The sequence below is a fragment of the Pieris brassicae genome, chromosome 2, assembly GCF_905147105.1.
Source record: "Pieris brassicae chromosome 2, ilPieBrab1.1, whole genome shotgun sequence".
Classification (NCBI taxonomy): Eukaryota; Metazoa; Arthropoda; class Insecta; order Lepidoptera; family Pieridae; genus Pieris; species Pieris brassicae.
In genome coordinates, this window is record NC_059666.1 from 9,725,826 (window position 1) to 9,747,546 (window position 21,721).

The 21,721-nt window shown below is 32.6% G+C and overlaps 1 protein-coding gene and 1 non-coding gene across 2 annotated transcripts; one reads left to right on the top strand and one right to left on the bottom strand.

Moving 5' to 3' along the window:
- The first annotated feature begins 4,968 nt into the window (after positions 1 to 4,968).
- Positions 4,969 to 9,897, top strand: LOC123720470 (troponin C, isoallergen Bla g 6.0101). Its single transcript, XM_045677085.1, has 6 exons — positions 4,969 to 5,165; positions 5,588 to 5,615; positions 6,413 to 6,556; positions 7,282 to 7,401; positions 8,421 to 8,552; positions 9,788 to 9,897. Exons 1-6 carry the CDS (start codon positions 5,163 to 5,165, stop codon positions 9,826 to 9,828), a joined length of 468 nt encoding a protein of 155 aa, XP_045533041.1. The 5' UTR covers positions 4,969 to 5,162; the 3' UTR covers positions 9,829 to 9,897.
- Positions 9,898 to 15,010: 5,113 nt separating this feature from the next.
- Positions 15,011 to 15,082, bottom strand: Trnah-gug. The gene has a single exon. It is a non-coding gene; the product is annotated as a tRNA-His (tRNA).
- Positions 15,083 to 21,721: the final 6,639 nt, after the last annotated feature.

Genomic DNA, 21,721 nt, shown 5'->3' on the forward strand with positions numbered 1-21,721 from the left:
TAATTTACTGACGAGATTTAAGTTCGGTGGCTGTCGTTGGAGGGATATTAATATAAATGAAACTCGTTTTTAAAAGCAACAATCCAAACCAAACATGAGCTTATAAATAACATATGATTAGGAGTTGCGACACTAACGAAAGAAAATATGTGTGTGTACTTCTTTGGTATAACAAAATCAAAATTGTATTCTACGTTTGTAGAAAACACGACACTGACAATAGAAAAAAGGTATTTAATACATTGAAAGTTTTATTATAACGCATTATCTAGTTTAATAAATTTTATTTAAATATCACAAATAAATATTTCTACATAATAAAAGAAATCGATATTGCTCATTTTAAAATGTTGACTATACTACTTCAGGGTATCTCTTTTATGCGACGGTGTGTGCACGCACCGTAAAATTTACTCTCATCATTTTTCCCTAACGCGCCAAAAGAAGTATAACTTCAAAAACTAAGCTAAGTGACACTTAAGTTATTATATATAAGTACAGTCCAATACTACTCTAGATACAGTAGACCCATAGTTGTAACTTATCCTATATTCAAACATTTTAACAAAAAGTTCACAATAACTAACCTTAAAATATAATAACTAAAATTTATTATAAATAGGAGTCCCTTTAGGCAAGGATCCGAAGATACTTTCAGCGTTCCCCCTATGAATAGCTAGACTAATTCTTTGTCCGAGGTAGCTGTTCTTCGGCCTCCTGTGCTGTCGACTAACCTTTTTGCTATTTCCTTAAAAAGTCCTTATAGCGCTGGGACTCCACCGACAGGGCTTCGACACAGAATGTGAGAAAAAAATTCGGAGCCTAGACCCCTGTTTTGGTATGGTTAAGTCACTTTTATGTTACCTATAAATAATGTAAGTGTTGTGGACATTATCGGAAATATCTGAAAAACGATTCAAATTACATGTAGTGGAGGTCCGTCAATAATTAGATAATTATTATTTTTCTGTGCTTACTTTATCATACAATACCTGAAGATCAATACCTCAACACTATTTGAGCGTTGGCTGAAGTTGCCCGTGTATATTATAAGTATATAAGTGATTTTTTAAATTGAAAGATTATGCCTCTTTAAAGCGTACGTAATATACATAAGCTTATCAAAGGCAAAACACATGTTTTTGAATTGATTATAATTGTTACCACGACTTTAATTAATAAATGTCATGTCTTATCTGCCATTTCTGGATAATAAATACTGGCGTGAAGCGTCTGATCTATTTGTGTTTAATATACTGGAAGTTATATTTGGTAATTCAGACCTTCAAATAATGACAAATATATTATGTTTGTGTACTTGTACCTAATAATAATTTGTATTGCTTCTAAATATACTCGATATCAACTGTTGTCCAGATGAATTCATCGCAGTGACAGTGTATTGAGACTGGCTATAGTCGTTATACACATTTGCGTTCACTACATAACTCCTCATACCCTGAATTTCTGACATGACTTGTGAGAGCAGGTGCAGGAGCGACAGCTAAGTGCTCAATTGAGGCACATGGACATACAGCACGTACCGCAAATGCTTCCATTCGAGTTCTTCTCGAGAAAATGCTACGACATATTTTATTTTCGCTGTACTACGGTCGCGTCTGGAGTTTCATAAACTGGAGTGTATGAACATTCATAGTTCAGCTTATGAACTTGGTTGAATGGAGTTCCTACCTAGATTCTGTATTTTTTAAATTTCGAATCTCATAACTACGTATAATTTTTTCGAAGGTACAAATTTCCTGAGTAACAGTTATGCTATCTCAAACCGATTTTTTTTATCTTTCATTATAGATAAGACTTTGAATAAAACGAAGCCACTTTTCTTATTCTGTGCGGTGAATCTGATATCTACCAAAATAATCAAAATATTTCTTTGTAAACTTCACGCGATTATTACATACAAAAATTACAGTTTAATTAGAAGCTTTTGCAAGAACACAAAACATTTGCATGGTATTTATTGTTATAAGTATTCAAGATACTGGCTTCCGAGCAGTGTATTTCTAGATGCTTCAGCGTGCGACTCTCACCCCTGAGATCGTAGGTTCGATCCCCGGCTGAGCACCAAAGGACTTTCCATGTGCGCATTTAACATTCACCTACTTGCCTTTTAAACTAACAAATGATCATGAAACAGATATAGAAATCTGAGGACCGGACGTTGATGTTTTTTTTATTCAAAGGCTTTTATGTAAGCATATATCTATTATTATGTTATACTAGTGGATCCGACAGACATTGTCCTTCTTAACTATGAATGTTGAAATATTTCAGAAATAGTGTTTATTATTCTGACAGCGCTTGAATATTAGAATTACATCGAAATTGGTTTCATCACTAGCTTGGGACGTTATTTCAAAATAACGATAATGATGGTAAAATATACACAGTTTGCTGTTTTGAAGCTAGTAGGAACAGCCTCAGCGAGTACCAAAATTTTTAATTTAATAGAAGGCAAACGGGCTGGAGGCTCACCTGATGTTAATACCGCCGTCACTGACATTGGCAGAAGGCTCTCAACTGCGTTGCCGTCCATTTAAGAATTGGTACGCTCTTTTCTTGAAGACCCCAACTCAACAATCGAACACTCCGTTTTGTACATACACTGGGTAAGTTTAATAATGTGGAAGATATAAAAGTTCACTTCAACTTGAGAAATAGATAAGGTTTTATGAAGAAACCCAACTATCGTAAATCTTGTCAGATAAAACTTTTGTTGTAAAACTGAACTAAATCAGCCGGAAAACGAATTTGTTTAGGACTAAATTTGATTTTTTCTTTGCAATTTCATTTGCATAGAAATTTCTAAGTAAGTTTGTAAAATATAGTGATATGAAGTCATACACTTGAACACTCTCAATGGGCTCGCGAATGTGTCGCCGGCCTTTCACGAATTGGTACGCTCTTTTCTTGAAGGTACCTCAGATGAATTAAATTATTCTGTTAACTTTTTGTGCTCATTGTAAATAATGGTATAATTTTGATTTTACTATTAAAGCTGAATATTGGTCTAGCTGTCTTCGTTTCGTTTCATTTTTATTTATATATGATGATCCGGTGAACTTCGAACATATGTGTCAAACCTTAATACAATTTTTTTAAACAGACCAAAGAGAACAGGTCTCATAATATCGAAAAGCATTATATATTTAATTCATAGTATATACCATGTGTATTTTTTTTATTTCTTAAAAGGCAAAATACATAAAATATTTTTCAGATAGAAAAAGTATTTATTGGAAAATTCAAATCCCAATTTTATTTATTTCATTTAATTATTATTTATGTTTCCCGTTTAAACCCTTTCTAACCGATAATCCAAGATCATAATTAGCCAAATCGGTCCAGTCATTCTCGAGTTTTAGCGAGACAAACGAACAGGAAAAGAAAATAAAATGTCTAATGGAACATTTTGTTATAAATGAAATAGAGACTCTCATCCATGAGGTCGTTGGTTCGATCTCTAGCTGTGCACCAATAGACTTTCTTTCTGGGTGCGCATTTAACATTATTTCGAACGGTAAAGGCGAACGAAACCGGCTTTAGACCCAAACAGTCGACAGCGTGTATCAGGCACAGGAGGCTGATTACCTACTCTCCTATTGGTATGTGGTTGCCGCACTAAGACTCTCAATAGGTCCGTGGAGCGTTGCGTGGTGCATAAAAAAGATACAGAAATCTGAGCACAAGACCTAAAAAGGTTGAAGCACTACTGATTTATTTAGTTTTTTAAATCAACAAAATAACTATGTCACATTATTAACACTCACAAGCAAAAACACATACTTTTCCAATTTCACAAAATACCTTTAATTTGAGCCTGTCGAAATAATATTTCCATCTGTATTTCACTAGATATTTCATTTCCTTTTTATAATAATACTTTTCACTAACACGTGTCTTGGCTCGTGTTTCAAACGTATAGGCAAAAATATGGCAAATATCCAATCGATTTCGGGCAGATACATTTTAATTGGATGCTATGTCGCTATATAGTGCATTGCTCAGAGACGTGAGCTCGTCAGACATTTGACACGACACGAACGGATGAATTTTGACAGGGAAAAATTAGTCAGATGTATTATGATTTTTAGTAGCTATGAGCAACAATACGAGTTTATTTATGATGTAAACAAGACATTATTTTCCAAAACGTTAGATAATACATCTTTATGCCCGTGAAACTATACTCTACAATTAAAACGAAATTAATTGTCCTTATTTACAATGTATGAAGATAAAATATTTAAAGTAAAAAAAACGTTTTTTTGAGTCCTTTATAAGCTTGAGCAATTATAATAAAAATAAAAAGAAGCCATGTCTGAATGAGATCGCTGGAAAGCAATAAGGCCGCCATCTTTTAATTTAATTTTCTTTAAATGGTACTGTATTTCTGAATTCCTTTAACGAAGTGTAAAAATATAGGACATATTGGCTTTTATTAGTTAGTTGACTATTAAACTATTATTAAACTGTCTTGATAGTTGCGTACCTTTATTTAAGAAGCTCAAAATTGTATCTTTTCCCTGTATTTATATTTTAGAAATGTCCTTATTCGTGCACAGAAACATACATATTTTTAAGTCGAATGTATACGTAGAAGTCGAAGTAAGAAGTAGACATGGGGAGAAATTGGCTGTGCCAAAAATCAATCTGGAACTGTTTAGGAAAAACACCATTTGTATGGCAATTCAGGTTTAAAATAATTAAAAATCGACTTGGTGTATTATATATTACTTTTGGAAAAAACATATTATTCGATAAATTATTATTTGCATAAGAAACTGTAGTTTCTTATGCAGAAAGTGTTTTTTCAAATTTTTTGTAAGATATCTATCGTTTTATAGTGTTCTAATCACTTTGATTATCTCACGAGCAAGACAGCGATATTTACCTTTGTTCAGTTTTGGCAACGTGTGTGTCCTTAGCTATAGTAGTTAAAAGCGATCCAGTTCGTCAGAATACTACTTGCTGTTCAAGTCGGTATGCGAGTCGGTTCGATCTGGGTATCGCATCATTTCTAGCGAGTGTCAAGGCAGTCGCTCACTTCATTCAGCTGCAAGGATTGGTGTTTTTAACACTGTTGTCTGCTATCGTAGTTTATTTGATTCAGTTCTTTTGAACGTACAACTGCTTGAAATATGGTGAGTGTTTACAAATGCTAAATTAATAGATAATTTAATTGAATACATTAGTGTTTTTATCAGGATTTTACAGTTGAAAGTTATGTGGATCTTTTTAAATAAATTATAATTTTTAATTTTATAGTTATAACACAATTGCTTTGAAGCCTATTTCACTTTATTAAGAAGTTTGAAGTTAAGTGATTTTGTGTAACAGTTAGACTGGCGTCTCTTAACGCTGAGGTGGTATGTTCTATGCCCTATTATTGTTGTGCTGAATTAATATATTGTGAAGAAAATCATCAATAAGAGTGACTAAAGCTACCACATTTACGACTGGGCTTAGAAGGCTGATTTTGCCTTTAACCATATATAATTCTAAATTTAAAACTGTTTTTAAAGTGATATGGTTTTAAAATTGTATTAATTATATTCACTTACAGGAAGAGCTCAACAAGGATCAGATTATCAGTAAGTTGAAGTTTTAATTAAATTCAGAAATTAATTTAACGCTGAACAGAACCACAATCAACAATTATACAAGTTTCTCTAATTATTTATAAACAATACAAAGGATAAGAAATATTCATATATACAACTTATAAGCGAACGTATCATCTTCGTGAGTTAAAGTCAAACATAGCGTTCATGTTTGACTCCCCGTGAAACAATAGCTTCTATTTGCATGGTTTCGGCTTAATTTTTTCCTGTAAAATACTATTTAGAAGAAGGAGAAGATAGAAGTAAATTAAAAGATTTTCTACAAAATTGCTGTTAATTGTCTTTTGTTTAGCAGACTCTAAATGAATCTTGTACATTTGATCTATCTACGCTCGGTTTCTATATGGAATATCTCTATATAAGTGTGATAAGCGTCCCTTATCTCTTTACAATACGTGGGAATGACATGGAGCAGAGAATTAAACACAAAAGACGTTTGACAGTTATTGATCGGGAATCATGTCGTTCTGATTGTACTAGAAATACTTCCTTACTCCGCTGGCACAGCGCCTCAAAGTTAGCCTTGGCCTCCTAAATTAAAAAAAAAAATTGCCAATCACTACCGCTTCCTAATCGGCCACTTGGAGTTCACCAGAGTCGGGCTTTGGCTTTACCAATTAATGGTTCAGACTAGTAATTCTCTTGTCTAATCAATAATAACGCGTCGCCATTTTTATTTTGGCCAATACTACACTCCTCCAAATGGTCATAGGATTTGGATGAAATATTTTGTTTAAGTTATCTTAATCATAAGCATTTTATTACAGTCCTCAAAAAGGCATTTGAAGCCTTCGACCACGAGAAGAAAGGATGTATTGGCACAGTCATGGTTGGAACAATCCTGGGAATGTTGGGTCACTCCGTCACAGATGACATGCTCAAAGACATCATTGATGAAGTTGATGTTGATGGTAAGGATATTCGTTAATACACTGGTATTATAGTCTATATATTCCGGGTCTTATATACGGCTAAATAATTAGAGTAAGATAAAATTAATTATGTTTTTGCAGTAAACATCGACAACAGACACAGAATCCCTGCCCCATGATCCTCTATGATCTATTGCGATCTGATAGAACTTAACTTGCTTTACTATATATATAAAATTAGAAACTAGTGAGTTCCTGTTTTACACTTTCTTGTCTCTCTTATATTCTTTTATATAGTTTCATGTATGTCAAATGTAATTACATTGAGGTATAATAAGTAATAAGAAAAAATATTAGTAAACCGTAGCCCTAGATTAAAATTAGGGGGAAACAATTATCAAACACAACTAGCTACAGTCACTAATCTGCATATAATTTCTATATTCAAATTTTCATCATTATCTTCATAGCTGGAAGTCTTCCACGGTCAGCTTCTCAAGACACTTTCTTTTGCAAAACTACCAAACTGTGGAATCGATTCCCAATAGGATATTACCAGGAAAATACGACCTCCAATTGTTTAAAGAAACAGTATACTCCTCCCGCAACGTCAACGCACTTACTAAAATGTGTGATGCCTACGATGGCCTATGATGCCCTTTTTGGGCGTTCCGTAGGCTCATATGCCCCCTTATAATATGTATATATGGAACAGACACACTTTCGTATTAATAGGCGTTAAATATTGTTTTATATATTATCAGGATCGGGTGAGCTGGAGTTTGAGGAGTTCGTAACTTTGGCTTCCAGGTTCATGGTTGAGGAAGACGCAGAAGCAATGCAGCAGGAACTTAAAGAAGCATTCCGGTTATACGACAAAGAAGGTACTATATTTCGTGCAAATCAAAAAATACAATTTTTTCTTTCTCAAAAACCTTTCACATAAGTTTGCAATTTCTGTATTTAGTTTTCGTACCCATAATTTCAAACCGTTACGTCTTCTTGTTAGATGAAGTCACCTGGGTTCGTTGTTTGGGAGTGTTGAAGGAAATTGTTAACTAATATCTAAAATGTCATTGGCACTGGACTGGTCCAAATTGCTGTTAAATATTGTATATATGATAATATGTGATTGCCTTTATTCACACAAATAGGAAATTTACGAAACAATAATTTAAAACTACGTGAATAATTCAATTTGAAAAACTTTCTAAACAGATGTTTTTCATTCATAAGTTCACATAAACTAATTAAAAATACAAAATAAAAACGGTTTAATTAAAAACTATACAAATTACAGCACAACGTAAGTTTTTAATCACCACAATTAAGTAAATTTAGATTTTAATTAGTTAGGTGATACTATACTATACAGCAGCAGAGCAGAGTTGGCCAAATCGATTAAGTGTGCGAGCTCATCCCCGGGGTCGTAGGTTCAATCCCCGGCTGTGCACCAATGGACTTTCTTGAAGGAAAACATTGTGAGAAAACCAACTTGACTTAGACCCAATAAGTTAACGGCGTGTGTCAGGCACATGAGGTTAATCACCTACTTGCCTATTAAATTGAAAAATGATCATAAAACAGATACAGAAATCTGAAGCCCAAATATAAAACGGTTGTAGCGCCACTAATTTATTTTATGTGGTACTACTATAAAATATCAGTACCCCATATCTCTTTGTATAAGTTCACAGATATATACGTATATCAGTCGCCAAAGGAGTACACAAAGAACTTGCGGTGTATGGTTATGTTGAGGATAGTTACAAGTTGAGGTTTGAAGACCTCACTTGCTCCACTCTCATAATATTCACATGTACGATACGTCAGGTCTACAAGGCTCTCCCTGATCCAACTTGGAAATGTACAGGAATTAATATATTATACAAAATACTTTCAGGAAACGGCTACATCACCACTGCAGTCTTAAGAGAGATTCTTCGGGAGCTTGATGATAAGATAAGCGCCGAAGAATTGGATATGATGATTGAAGAAATAGACTCCGACGGTTCAGGCACCGTTGATTTTGATGGTAAGGGTTTATAACCTGGAAACTTGCCTCTTTCATCAGAGGGCAGCTCATGTCTGAGCGTCGTGAAACATCTGGGGCGGACAATCCATTTCCAACAGTTTCTGTCCAGCGATCTTATAACAGTGTATAGTTTTGAGGTCGGTGAGTCTTTCACTTGATCGGTCCATCTGGTTGGTGAACGGCCACGGGACCTTATGCTTTTATTAGTTACCAATCACGATCACTTTCTACAAGTTCACATCGCCTCTACCATATTTATATAAAAATAAGCATATTTAAAAAAATATATCAGCCGTATTAAAGCAGGACAGGTCGCGGGTTTTGTAAAAAGTTACCGTTAAACCACTATGGAACGAACCATTTTAAACTTTACGAGAGTTTAAAATGGTTCGTTCGTTGAATTGAGGATTATTCGATAAGAAGAAAAGTTTACATCTCAAGCTTATACATAGACAGGAGCTTTATAAGACTAGGTACTTGAATAGCGTATTTAACATAAATCTTGATTTTTCATGCTAAAAAAATCGATATTTTATGCAGAATGTCACAGTAGAAAATGTACGGTTTGTTTATAAGGAAAACAACTAAAATAATATATGATGGGTATAGTGCAAGAAATGCATAACCAAATCTTATATTTAAAAATAATGCATAAAATAATAAATAATAACTTTACAATTATATAATAGCAATTATAATATGTTTTAATAAACAACCGAGTTTTTTTATGAATTTAGTGACCTAACAATGATGATGATTGGACTATACCTACCAACGAAAAAGAAACCTTTACAAAAAAATTAAATACTTGATGAATTAAAGTTTGACATGTTAATTACTGACGACATCGTAATTGTATATTCATGATATTAATGTAGTCAATATGAAAATATTCTGCCACACTGATTGCAAACAGTTTTAAAACTAAATTTTTGAAATTCGTAGCAATAACAAGTACCTCTACGGCGTAGAACTTTATTGACGTTCTAACCTTTTCGTAGCCGATAACGAAGTGATAATTAGTTTATAAGTTCCTTGTACTTTACTTTGGTAGATTAAGTTTGTATTAATAGCAATTAAGACAGAAATTGTTGGGTATTAAAAAGTTAAGAAATTCATGATTATAATAATCTCTTTTCATCACAGTAGGAACTGAACTGTATTGTGTAGATCGTAGATCTATTTTATAGATAATGACATTTTCATTTGCATCTGACAATTCCCTTTTTTTTCAGAGTTTATGGAGGTGATGACGGGTGGTGACGATGAGAGATAAGATAAATAAGGAGTTGGTTGAGTTTTTATTACGTATGGATTAATTGTTTTCAATAAAATGTACAGTGTACTGTATAGTTTTTAAATCGTATTCATCCCAAGCATTCCCTTAGTCTTAGGCTATTCTAAACACCAATGAGACTCGAAACTAGTTTCAAGATCTGTCGAACAATATTTTGTCTACAAAGTACGACATAATATTTAAAGTTGCTAAAGACGAGACTGTAACTTAAGATACAAACAAGAAATCTGCGTATCCATGACTTATGGGACTTTTTTTAATGTACTTAATATGAGGCAAACAAGCAAGAGGCTCACCTGATGTTGACTGACCTGACACTTACATTTCGACAAGACTCGCGAGTGCGTTGCCGGCCTTTTACAAATTATTACGTTATTTTCTTGAATACATAACAAAATAATATTCTGCTTCCCAGTAAGCCCGTTATTTAAAAAAAAACCAAATGCCAAACATTTACAGCGCTAAGGATTAATACTAATTTTAAACAATAAATGTAATAATAATCAAATTAATCATTACCTGAGACTGTAGAGAGAATAACGAGTAAAAGCTAGAAGCGACCACGTTTCCTCCATAAATAGTCAATCATCCATTAACTAAGCTTCGGCTTATAAAAGACGTTCAAGAGATTCTGAAATTCATTATTTGTCCGATATATTTTTACAAGAGAATTAGTTTAAAAATCCTTTTACTAGGAATTGTTAATATTATGCGCCAAAATAATATTTTTAACTAATTCTGCATCTTTGTCCCGGATAGGTAATGGTTTGACACCACAGGAAACTTTATTTTTTTGTTCAAATCTTTGGGACCACCATTTTTATTACGTCGAAAGGTTGACGTCACACGTGTTTTAAGAAACCTCATTATGGAACAGTTTTATGTAAAATGTTAGTGTTGGAACAGTGTTATCAAAATCATAATAATATTCTATTACTTAGTGATATAATCTTATATTGCGTAACATATGAACTCAAACGTCAAGACGCGATCACAGACAAGTTATATTATAATATGCCAGTCTTTTGAAGTACGTATATACTGGCATACAAGAAGTTGCCTTGATAATTGTTATAAAATTTAGAATTGATAAAATGTCTAATATGTATCTAATGTATTGTATGTTGTAAAATAGTAAAAATGTATTTTAACTTTAAGTTCTGATTTATCTCTTTTATCGACATATTAAACCTTTGCAGTTTTACTGAAGTTGGTTAAATTGTTTATATATTAATGTATTTATATATATATATATATATATATATATAATGCCAGTATAAACACACTTCACACCTATGACTATATGATAATGATATTTTTTGCGTATTTATCACATTTTTTTATTAAGGATTTGAGAATTTTGCTAAGTCGTAGCCACCTAGACGCTGTCACATCAAGTTCACAGTTGACTTATTCGATAAGTCTATTAAACCTCAAGTTACGTAATGTAATAAATACGTATTTATATGCGTTTAATTTAAATATGTATTCACCTAAATCAAGGACAATAGTATTACAAATTTGTTAAAACCAAAAGCTAATAAGTAAACATATTTATAGCAAAATTCGCTCAACTGCTCGTGCGTTACGGAATCAATTTTGTTTATATTGACATAATAAATTCTGTTAAACATAACATTTGGTTAATTCAATCATAAATTACGTGCGCACGTACAAATATAAATTGCACAGTACGTAACACAATTCCCATATTTCTATTATAACTCCGCCGATGGTCTATAAATATTGCTATTCTGGCTGAGCTGTGACGTATAAGGTGTGGCCATGTTTTTGATATAAAGTAGAATTATCGAATAACTAAAAATGCCTTCATTGTTTATAAAATTTCATCAATTGCCTACATTCTATATACCGCTGGATCGACACAGTGGAGGAGGGCCTGCTGAAGCAACTGGCGTGATGTCGCACATGACAGAGAGCGGTCGAAATTTCTCGTTTCAAGGGCTTAGAGAGACTTAATGTTCAGACCAGAGACAGCAGAGCTAGAGGCGAAAATGTGATAAACCAATACGAAGTCATCAGCAATGGTTGTGTTGTTTTAGATATTTAAAAAAATCTATTTGCACTCATTATTAAGTACTCTTTCGTCTGATTTTATCCACATTGTGATGTAAACAGACAGATGAGTACTCATATTAGAACGATGCATCAAAACGACATCGAATTTAATATTTTATTTTTATGACTTCATTTCTATTGAAGTATATTTTATTCAGAAACAAAAACCTATGTCTATATATTTATGGTCACCCAAGTGGCAGCTGATCGTTTGTTAAATCGTGCCAAATATTCTGAAGTGCATCTTCAGGTACAAACCGGTGAGTTCAATCGAAAATAGCTTCTATTTTGAATTCCATATGTTAGGAATTTAAATCAATTGAATATATTTTGGAATGCAAAATATAATTGTTATTCGACACGAGAGAATTAATTGTTCTCTAGCGAGAAAAGGTTAAGATTAATAGTGTGAAATTTTATGTAGACTTGTCAATCTCGTCTATAGTTTGCAAAAATGATGTCTACATTCAACTAGTCAACTTTTCTTCTCTGTGCTTTTGATGTTCCACATATCACTAACCTGAATTATTTTTCAACTAGACTAACTATGACTTCTGTATTTGTTTCGTGATGATTTGTAGTTCCAAGGCCAGTAGGTGATCAGCCTTCTATGTCTCACACGCTCGTTTCCTCATGAATTTTTCCTTCAATGCAAGAGGGCTCGCGAGTGCGATGCCAGCCTTTTAAGAATTGGTACGCTCTTTTCTTGAAGGACCCTAAGTCGAATTGGTTTGGAAACACTTCTGTGGGCAGCTGGAACCACATAGTGGAAATAACTGTCTTGAAAATGTCACCCATATCATCTCGACGTCCGATGATGAAACTCAGCTGCAGGTAATTAATCTTAACAAATCCACTAAACACTCTCCATGGTAAATCTGTTAGAAGATGCAGAGTGACCCCACATCTCTACGCAACTCCAAAGGATCAAGCCGCTAAGATAGGGATTGGTCGTCGACGATTCGAACTACTCTTCGCGGAATACTCTATCCGTTATTGGCTATGCTATTTAAATACTGTATTTTTAAACTATAAAATTCTGGGTTGAATTAATTAATCAGAGAGAAAACAATAGTTTTATCTAACAATCTCTATGGCAAGTTTAGGAAGTCTACTTGAAAAACCTTGTGTTACATCACATGTCACACGTCACAGGAATTGCTAGGCTTCGCGGGCTCAGGGTCTGATTCGATTTCCCGCCGCGGGTTTGGCCCGGGGAGAAGTAAATTAAAACCTTAAACGAATTATTATGTTGCTTCGATATTCCTTTAAAATTGATGTATTGAAACAATTTGAAATATGCGTTACGGGAAAATGTAATTTCACTTTAAAACAAATATTTACATTTTAAAAGATACTAATACAATTGTATACGTTCTTAAAATAACATAATTAAAACACCCGACGGATTATCAATTATACAATGCAACTATCAATGTTATTTTCTAATGTGTTCAAAGCCGAACCGGAATCAAATCTATATTGAGACTGGCCATGTCAGCAGGAAGCATGCTAGTCTATTGCAATAACTGTCCCAATCCTTGCCACGAACGGAGTATCATTGGAACATATTGTGTGTACAATCACGATTATAAAATAAATTGTTTACGCAACGACTTAACGGCTAAACTACTAAAAACGCGATATTTAGGCATGCCGGTTTTCAGAATGTTCACCGTACGAGCGAGTATCGCAAACTCGGGGTTTGGACCTCAAGCCACTAGGCCAACACTGCTTGACAAACCATAATTACTGAAAATAGTTGGATGTTTAGTATATTGTGTTAGTATTGATACAAAATCATAATTAAATGTAAACCGTACCGACCGATGTTAGTTATTTCAGACTGCGTGTTGTTCCCACGAGAATGTAAGTGCGTGCTCCTATTTCACCATGCTCCTGCTGATGTCATGTGGAACATGGTGTGATGGTTGCAGCTCCTTACAAACGTTGTGTAATACAAAAAAAACTTGGCCATTAAAGAGTGGCGGAGAGTTAATTGCCAGTTCTTCTCTTCCGTTCTACGCCGTTGATTTGAGAACTGGCAGTAAATGTAAAATTTGAAGCATTTAATTTATATTTCTTTTTTATTGACGTTCATAAGGGTACATTGTGTTACCTATATGAATAAATGATTTTTGACTTTGACATTTCGCTTGTTTTGAAAAATAAAACTTCTGAAAATTAACAAAACGAAGTAGGTAATGACTCAATTGTACTTGTTTCTATTATGCTAAAAAGGGTCCTACTTATAAAAATGAGTGTAATTGCCGTCATATTAAACGCTCTACTAACCGTTCTTTGTGTGCCTGGCCTTTTGGAAAACCCTTTACGAAAAGGAAGTATTTTGAATTCTTAAGAAATTAATGTTGTGGAAGAAGAAAATACGGTACCCTTTCATCTCATACGAGAAATCTTCATTTTCCTTCCTTAGATACATGCTATGTATACATATGTGGCATTTAAAATCTCGTGGTCTTAACTTTAAAAAGTTATTCCGTTTATATGTAAAATAAATTTGATTTTAATTTTTTTATTGTGTAGTGAATGTTACTATCATTTACATAGTAAAGACTATAAAATATGCTGTTTGGAGCTGTTTTATTAATTTTAAGCTTTTATTATAATAGTTACTTAAAAACATTATCTTAATTTGAAAATACTGTGTGCTGATAAAAAAATTGAATATTAATTCATTCACTGGTTTTTATGTAACTATATCAATCTAGGATACCGTTTTTCAACCATGAATAAAAATGGCTTTGTTAACTTACACTGTGTCTGCATAGATGGCGCTATTTCACAAAAACGTTAATAAGTCTGCTTCTCATTAGTACCTGAATATTTCAACAGATGGCGAACACTTTCTTATCGATATTTTTTATCGCTTTAATATATTCATATTAAATTATTATGAATGATAAACTAAAATCGAGTATTACCTTGGACTACCAGCCGAAATTCATATTTTTTGCCTCTTTCGTCAATAGTTCATTACAATAGAATAAAAAGCGTTTTTAGTGAATTTTTAGTAGAATAAAATTTTAAAACGAAATGTCTCTCCGTGACAATGTTTGCACATTGCCGTGACCAGGATTCGAACCTGGGTTACTACGGCCACAACGTAGGGTCCTAACCACTAGACGATCACGGCTGTAGAGACTGTGAAAGAATTGTTGAAATTTAGTATAATATTCTAGAAATGAAAATAAATTATGACGTAACACTATGGGGCCGTTCAAGTATTACGTAAGCACTAAAAGGTAGGTAGGGGGTCTTTGATTTTCTTATTTGATGATTACGTCAACAGCAATTATTCACTTTTTTACGCCTATTACCCACACGTTGTCTATGCTTGAAAACGAAAAGCATTTCGAGGATTCCTACAAAAAATTTATACGTTTATGAATTATTATTTTTAAGAGCTTTGCTTACCGTTGGTGACGAGAGAAAAGGGGGGGCGGGGGATAAATTGCAGTAAATCTTCTTAAGTAATATTTGAATGTCCCCTGTGTAAAACTTCCTGAATTATGGTTATGGTTATATATAGGCGTTTCATTTATATTAATTGCTAAGTTACATAGGTAAATTGATTGATTGGTGTCCATGCGTCGGGTTGTCTCTCTCCCTAAAATATGGCGATGGCTGGCCATGCATGATACTCGTCAACGGGTGATAATTGTGGGACTGGCCGTACTTGAATTCGTGTATGCGGTGATGTTAGTTATTTTTGACTATGTATTTACGTGTAGTTCCCACGAGAATGTAAGTGCGTGCTCCTATTTCACCATGCCCCCTGCTGATGTCATGTGGGATATGGTGTTATGGTGTAGCTCCTTACAAACGTTGTGTAATACAAAAAAAAACTTGGCGGTTAAAAAGAGTGGTGGAGAGTTTTCGTTCTACGCCCTTGATTTGAGAACTGGCAGTAAATGAAAATTAGAAGCGTTTAATGAATATTTCTTTTTTATTGATGTTCATAAGTGTACATTGTGTTACCTATATGAATAAATGATTTTAACATTGACTTTGATTAGGGTTATTCTTATAAGATTTTCTAAAGTTTACCTGATCACCTGATCGCCCTTTTGGTCCGCATTAATGGGCGTATATATTTTTAAAGTGTTATTAAAATAATATAAACTTACCTTATTAATTCGATTCATAGTTATAATAATATAATTTCTGTATTAGAAACGAACTTTTATTAAATCAACACGATTGCATTATTGATAAATAAGATTTGCAATTTCCCTTTCACTTATAAACTAAATAATAAAAAACCACTTTGTGACTGTTCTCATTCACGTTTCCGTTTTTGCTTCGACTAGAAACTGAAATTCATATTAAAAATGACACAATTTTAGAATGTGAAACTTATGTTTTATTTGGATTTCCATATTTTAACTACTCGTGTTCACCTAGCGGTGCCGATCCGATATTTAAGATGTTCTGTACACACGTCAACACAAAAGAGACGTCTAAATGTTAGTAGATACATATATGACATTGTCAAATCCATATAAATACTGAAATTTAAAACAAAATCTGTCTAGGCGTTTATGTGTTTAATTATAAACACGTCAACAGAATTATTTCTAAAAAAACTAATATCATCATGTTTTGGAGCTACAAACGAATTGTATTGGAAAATTAAATTATGTATATATGTATACATATTATATAATATGCTCTTTTATATTATACATGTTTCTCATCGGTAAATCTTCCCTAAAGTTAGGAAAGTTAAGGAAGAGACTAGCTGACCACGACACAGAGAAAACTAGTGCACTTTTTGTTTAACTATATATATTTTTCTTCTTTAACAACTTAAACAAAGTCCTGAAACTAAAAGCTGGTAACGGTTTCTTCTGCTACCTGCTGACCCTGACGATTTCCAGGAACAACGGACTACCAGCTTCGACTTGCTCCTTGCTACAGTAATGAGCCTTTTGTCCCCAACATATACCATCCAGTAATACATATTGAACGTCAGTCTTAAACGGTCAAGTGCAGTCGAAGTTCACGATTATTTGACAGCAAGGTCGCTCCAATCACCAATAATTAACAACAAAAAATGATTTATAATTGCAGAAATGCACCACTTGTTTGAGTTATTGAATTTATACATAAGCTACGTGTCAGCAAATAAATTATTAACCAATTAACACGGCATACATTAGCATTTAGACCCTTGATGTAACATAACGTAACTAAGGCATTATTATAAAGCTTCATAATATGCTTGCACTAAAGATGGTTTTCATTTACTTAATAATAAGAACGGTTTTCTTACCTTATCTTCAGTTGCACTCTTCATTCCTGATCTCTCTCAGCCTCCAGTGATGGTTACAGGTCTGTGAGGGTCTTAACTTGATCGGTGCAGCGAGTCACAGAAGTTTTACTAAATTTTCTTTCAAGATTTAGAAGCGCCTAATGCAATTTTTATAGCAATCTAATCGTGCATATTTGTACCGAGATAATTTGTATATGGAATAATCTCGTTGAAGCATTCAGTTAGACACATATATAGTAGCATATAAAAACAATAATATATATTTCTTTTAAAGTTCCAAAACCCCTAATGTGGCAACAGACAACTGTTTTGAACACCAAGGTCTGTGGTAGACCCAAAAAGTTGTTTCAATAAGAATCGAAACTATGTTCCCTGGATTGGCATGTCATGACATTAATGGAATTTTGCTTAGGATATAAGTAATACATTATATAATTTTAGCTTGTTCTATTACAAAGTAAGCTAAGATATGTGATACATATCGCAAAAAGTAGGTAACTATCGGTTTTATGTTACTAATAAGGAATTGCGCTTGTCGCTAAAATAATTAGATCAAAATACACTTGTCCATTTAATCGATTTAGAAAGGAAATACTGTGTCGCTATGCTCAGATATATTTTAATTAACACCGCAGTTACATTAGTAATAGTAGCTTTGGGACATAACGGACAATTTGTTTATAAAAACTGGTATACGACAACTAATTAGCGAAGTTTTAGATTTTGACATTTTTTTCTTTTTAGTATGTACTTGCCATTTTGATATTCTCTTTTTTATCGTAAAATTATTTCACCGGTCTAATTTAAACTATTTACGTAACTTTGTCATGTAACGTATACCATCAGATTATAGCACAGATTACCAACAAATAGATATATTTAATAAAACTAAAAAATGCTTTTTATTCTTTGTTATTCCTCTTTTATATTAAATGATATAATGATTAATGCATCTTACAATTTATTATATATATTATGTTTAATTAATTATTTTGTATAAGTAGGTAATAATTGTTTACTTGTTTTTTTTATGTTTACTGTTTTTTTCGTTTTTGGCTTTTGTGTGTAATTCGTTAGATATTGTATAATAAGCTGAACGAAGAAAATTAATAAATATTTTTAGAACAAGATTGTTGCTTCTGTAGGAAATATATATGTGGAGAAATTATAGTGTAGTAACTTCATGTATAAGTTGTAACAAAAGTTCCTGGACCTTATCTACCACTATTATAGACTGCGCGAGAAATTATTGAACCTGGCCGTAAATCCCGATAGCAATTACTATTATCCAATCTGACCGCTTTTAAAAAAGTAAATCTAATCGCATACCTTTTTAAATAATGAACGGCTCAGAGCATATATGTAAATTATAAAAAATATTTTTGGTCGCATTATGTCATTCTAATAATATAAAATAAAAATCAAATCTTATAAAAGTATTATTTTCATATAAATACTTAAATTGTTGTTGTTGCACAACAATTAAGCTGAACTTAAGACGAAGACTAGAAAATAAGTTATTTTACACCCAGATCAATCCTCAAACTGTGCACTCACACAAAATACAGTGCAATTGGTAATCCTTCTGTTTCTTAAAGTCGTTTAAAAACTATGTTATCACGTATTGGTGACCAATGTAAGAACAATTAAGACTGATGTAGTCATTGTTGAGTTACATCTTACCCGTGTCTTACTTCAATAAAAAAATCGGTAAATAAAAATATATCATATATTGCGAGCGATTGGTACAATGGGTTTCTATTCCATGAGACACTAATTTTATTATAAGACAACTTTTAATTTAATTAAGAATCATACAATATAATCGTTCGTATAATTGTGATATGACACCCAGATTAAATATTTTAAATAAAATTATTATATTTTTTTTATATATATTTAGTTATTTTATCCTCTGGTATGCCTATTTGCTTTAGCGTTTCATTACACAACTGTGCGGTCACTGCCCTCTAGTGACAAATGTTGTTATCTGCAGTATATGTCACTATTTGTGATATTCTTATTTAAAATTAATTTTTGAATATTGATTTAGTTTTTATAGATTTTCAAAACTGTTGAAAATTTGATTGTTGTTATTGGATGTTATTGTTAACTAATACACACAAGTGCAATATGTGTAACTGATTATGATCTCACTACAATCACATTTATGTAATGGCATTAAAAAGTAATTTAATATAATAGTTTTATTAATAAACACATTAAGCAGTTTCAAAATATATTAAAAGTTCAGCGACAGCGTTATAAATAGCAATGTTTAAGCTTTTAAGCAACTCTCAATAATAGTATCGACCATTTGTTAAATCGAGATCGTGTCTCGTGATTGAGGTAAATGAACGCCCGGAAGCTTATCGCTACCAAAATGTTGGAGTAATGGAATGGTGAAATTCGCACTATAATAATATATTAAATTGCGGATTTTTACAATCACAAAGTAAAAAGAAATAACAACAGAGCAAATAAATAACTCAGCAACTAATATTGATTATATATGTCGGAGTTAGTGATGTTAGTGTCAACTGCCATTGTCATTATAATTAAACCGTTAATACGAATGTTTAATTTAATTTGTCAATATTGCTATTGAATTATAATGACAATGGCAGCTGACAAAAACGCTATTGCTTCAACATTAACAATTAAGACTATGTAATTACAAGAGACTATCAAATAGGACGTTAATATTGGCAAATCAAAAAGCCATGTGACTGTTTTGAACTAATTTGACTCAGATGTTATTGAATTATAATGACAATGGCAGCTGATACCAGCGCCATTGCTTCGATATATATATATATATATATATATATATATACTATGATAAACTTGTCTAATTTATGTGTTAGTATGTTAAAAGAAAAATATGACATATAATCTACGTTCGTCATTATAAAATACATTTAAATTATTAAACTAATTTAGTATCTAAATCTACATCTGTAAATTTAAAGACAACAATATTGTATAATATATATAAGCTAAAGGATGAAAGCGACCCATGGGTACCAATTTTAGTGTGGTGTTTTTCCGGTGTTTGAGGGAGATGCTTCCTTTTAAAATAATTGAAGGGATCTTCCAGGAGAGACTGGGAGCCGATACAGTTCGCTAGTTCGCCAAAGAAACGCCTTGAGAAACGGACTGTAAATTTTCCAGCCATCAAGACGCTGTGGATGACATCTGGAATTATAACGGGATCAACCCAAACATTTCTTCAGAAAACTCTCCATGGTACATATTTGCTTTTTTATAGAACTAGGGGCATATGAGGCTCGCCTGCTGTTAAGTAAGTCAATCTCAACACCAGAGGGTGGTATTCCATATTCTGGGTCGACGTCTGATAATGAAAGTCAGGTGGAGGTATTATCTGATGAACTCCTCTACACCCATGGTAAATGCAGTAGAAGATGCCAACATCTACGCAACTATTACACTTCATTTATATAAAAAATTGGTGGTTCTGTGCCATGAGAACTTTTCTAGAAGAAACAACAGAAACTTGTCTATCCGGCCAGTTATTAAAATCAGCCAGTAGAAATGATTACGTTGACATGTCAATTTGACGTCATTAGATGGCGGAACCGGAACTTGATTTAGAATGTCCGTGTTAAATGAAGTATGCGTGTGACAATTTTCGTCTTCATAATACGTGAAACTAGAGCGATGTGGAAATATCAGTATGGACTACGCAACTAACCACGACATTAATTTTTAAACTTTATTTCCCATTAACAACCATTCTTTTACGGATATAATTGTTTACTGGCTGCTTCTGAAATATTGATATCGTTATGGCGTATATGGTTACCTTTTATCTTAAAAAGAATGAATAGACAACACGTCAGCAACCCTCTTGACTGGCGGACTGCGTGTTTCGGTTAAGAAGGGCGAGACTTGTCAAAGCTTGATAGATTGCGAGTTACGGAGGGAAAATAAATTATTGGATTTGAATTTCCTAATTGCCTCAAAATCATATTATAAAATCTGATAAAATCCAAGAGTCTGATTGCAGATGGGTTTAAAAAAAATCTATTATTGATATCCCTTAACGAAGTTTTAATTAAATATGACTAAAGCGTTAGTAAAATTATATGTCTATAGATTATATTCATTATAGTATATTAAAAAAGGAAATTATTATTAACTTCTATATATTTGTTCAGTTGTTTTCTTTTCACTTTCAATATATTTTAAAAGTATAAAAGACATCATATGAACTAATATATATTAATTATCCCATGGTTAATAAAATACTAATTTATGGTCTGTTTATTCTCAGACGTCCTAGTTAAATAAATAATTCAAACAAAGAGTGATTTATTATAACGAAATAGTAAACGACAAGTTATGTAAAGGATATTGATTTAATGTAACAATTATGCGAATTATATTTAACTTGAGCGAATGAAGGTTAGGTTCAAATATGGTTAGTTAAATGATAATTAGTATGTAATGTAAATAAGGTACTAAAAAGCGGTT

Excerpts from the sequence above, each read along its gene's own strand:
- LOC123720470 (XM_045677085.1), top strand. Across the intron at positions 5,616-6,412 it reads CAACAAGGATCAGATTATCA|TCCTCAAAAAGGCATTTGAA; the intron begins GTAAGTTGAAGT and ends ATTTTATTACAG. Across the intron at positions 6,557-7,281 it reads TGATGAAGTTGATGTTGATG|GATCGGGTGAGCTGGAGTTT; the intron begins GTAAGGATATTC and ends ATATATTATCAG.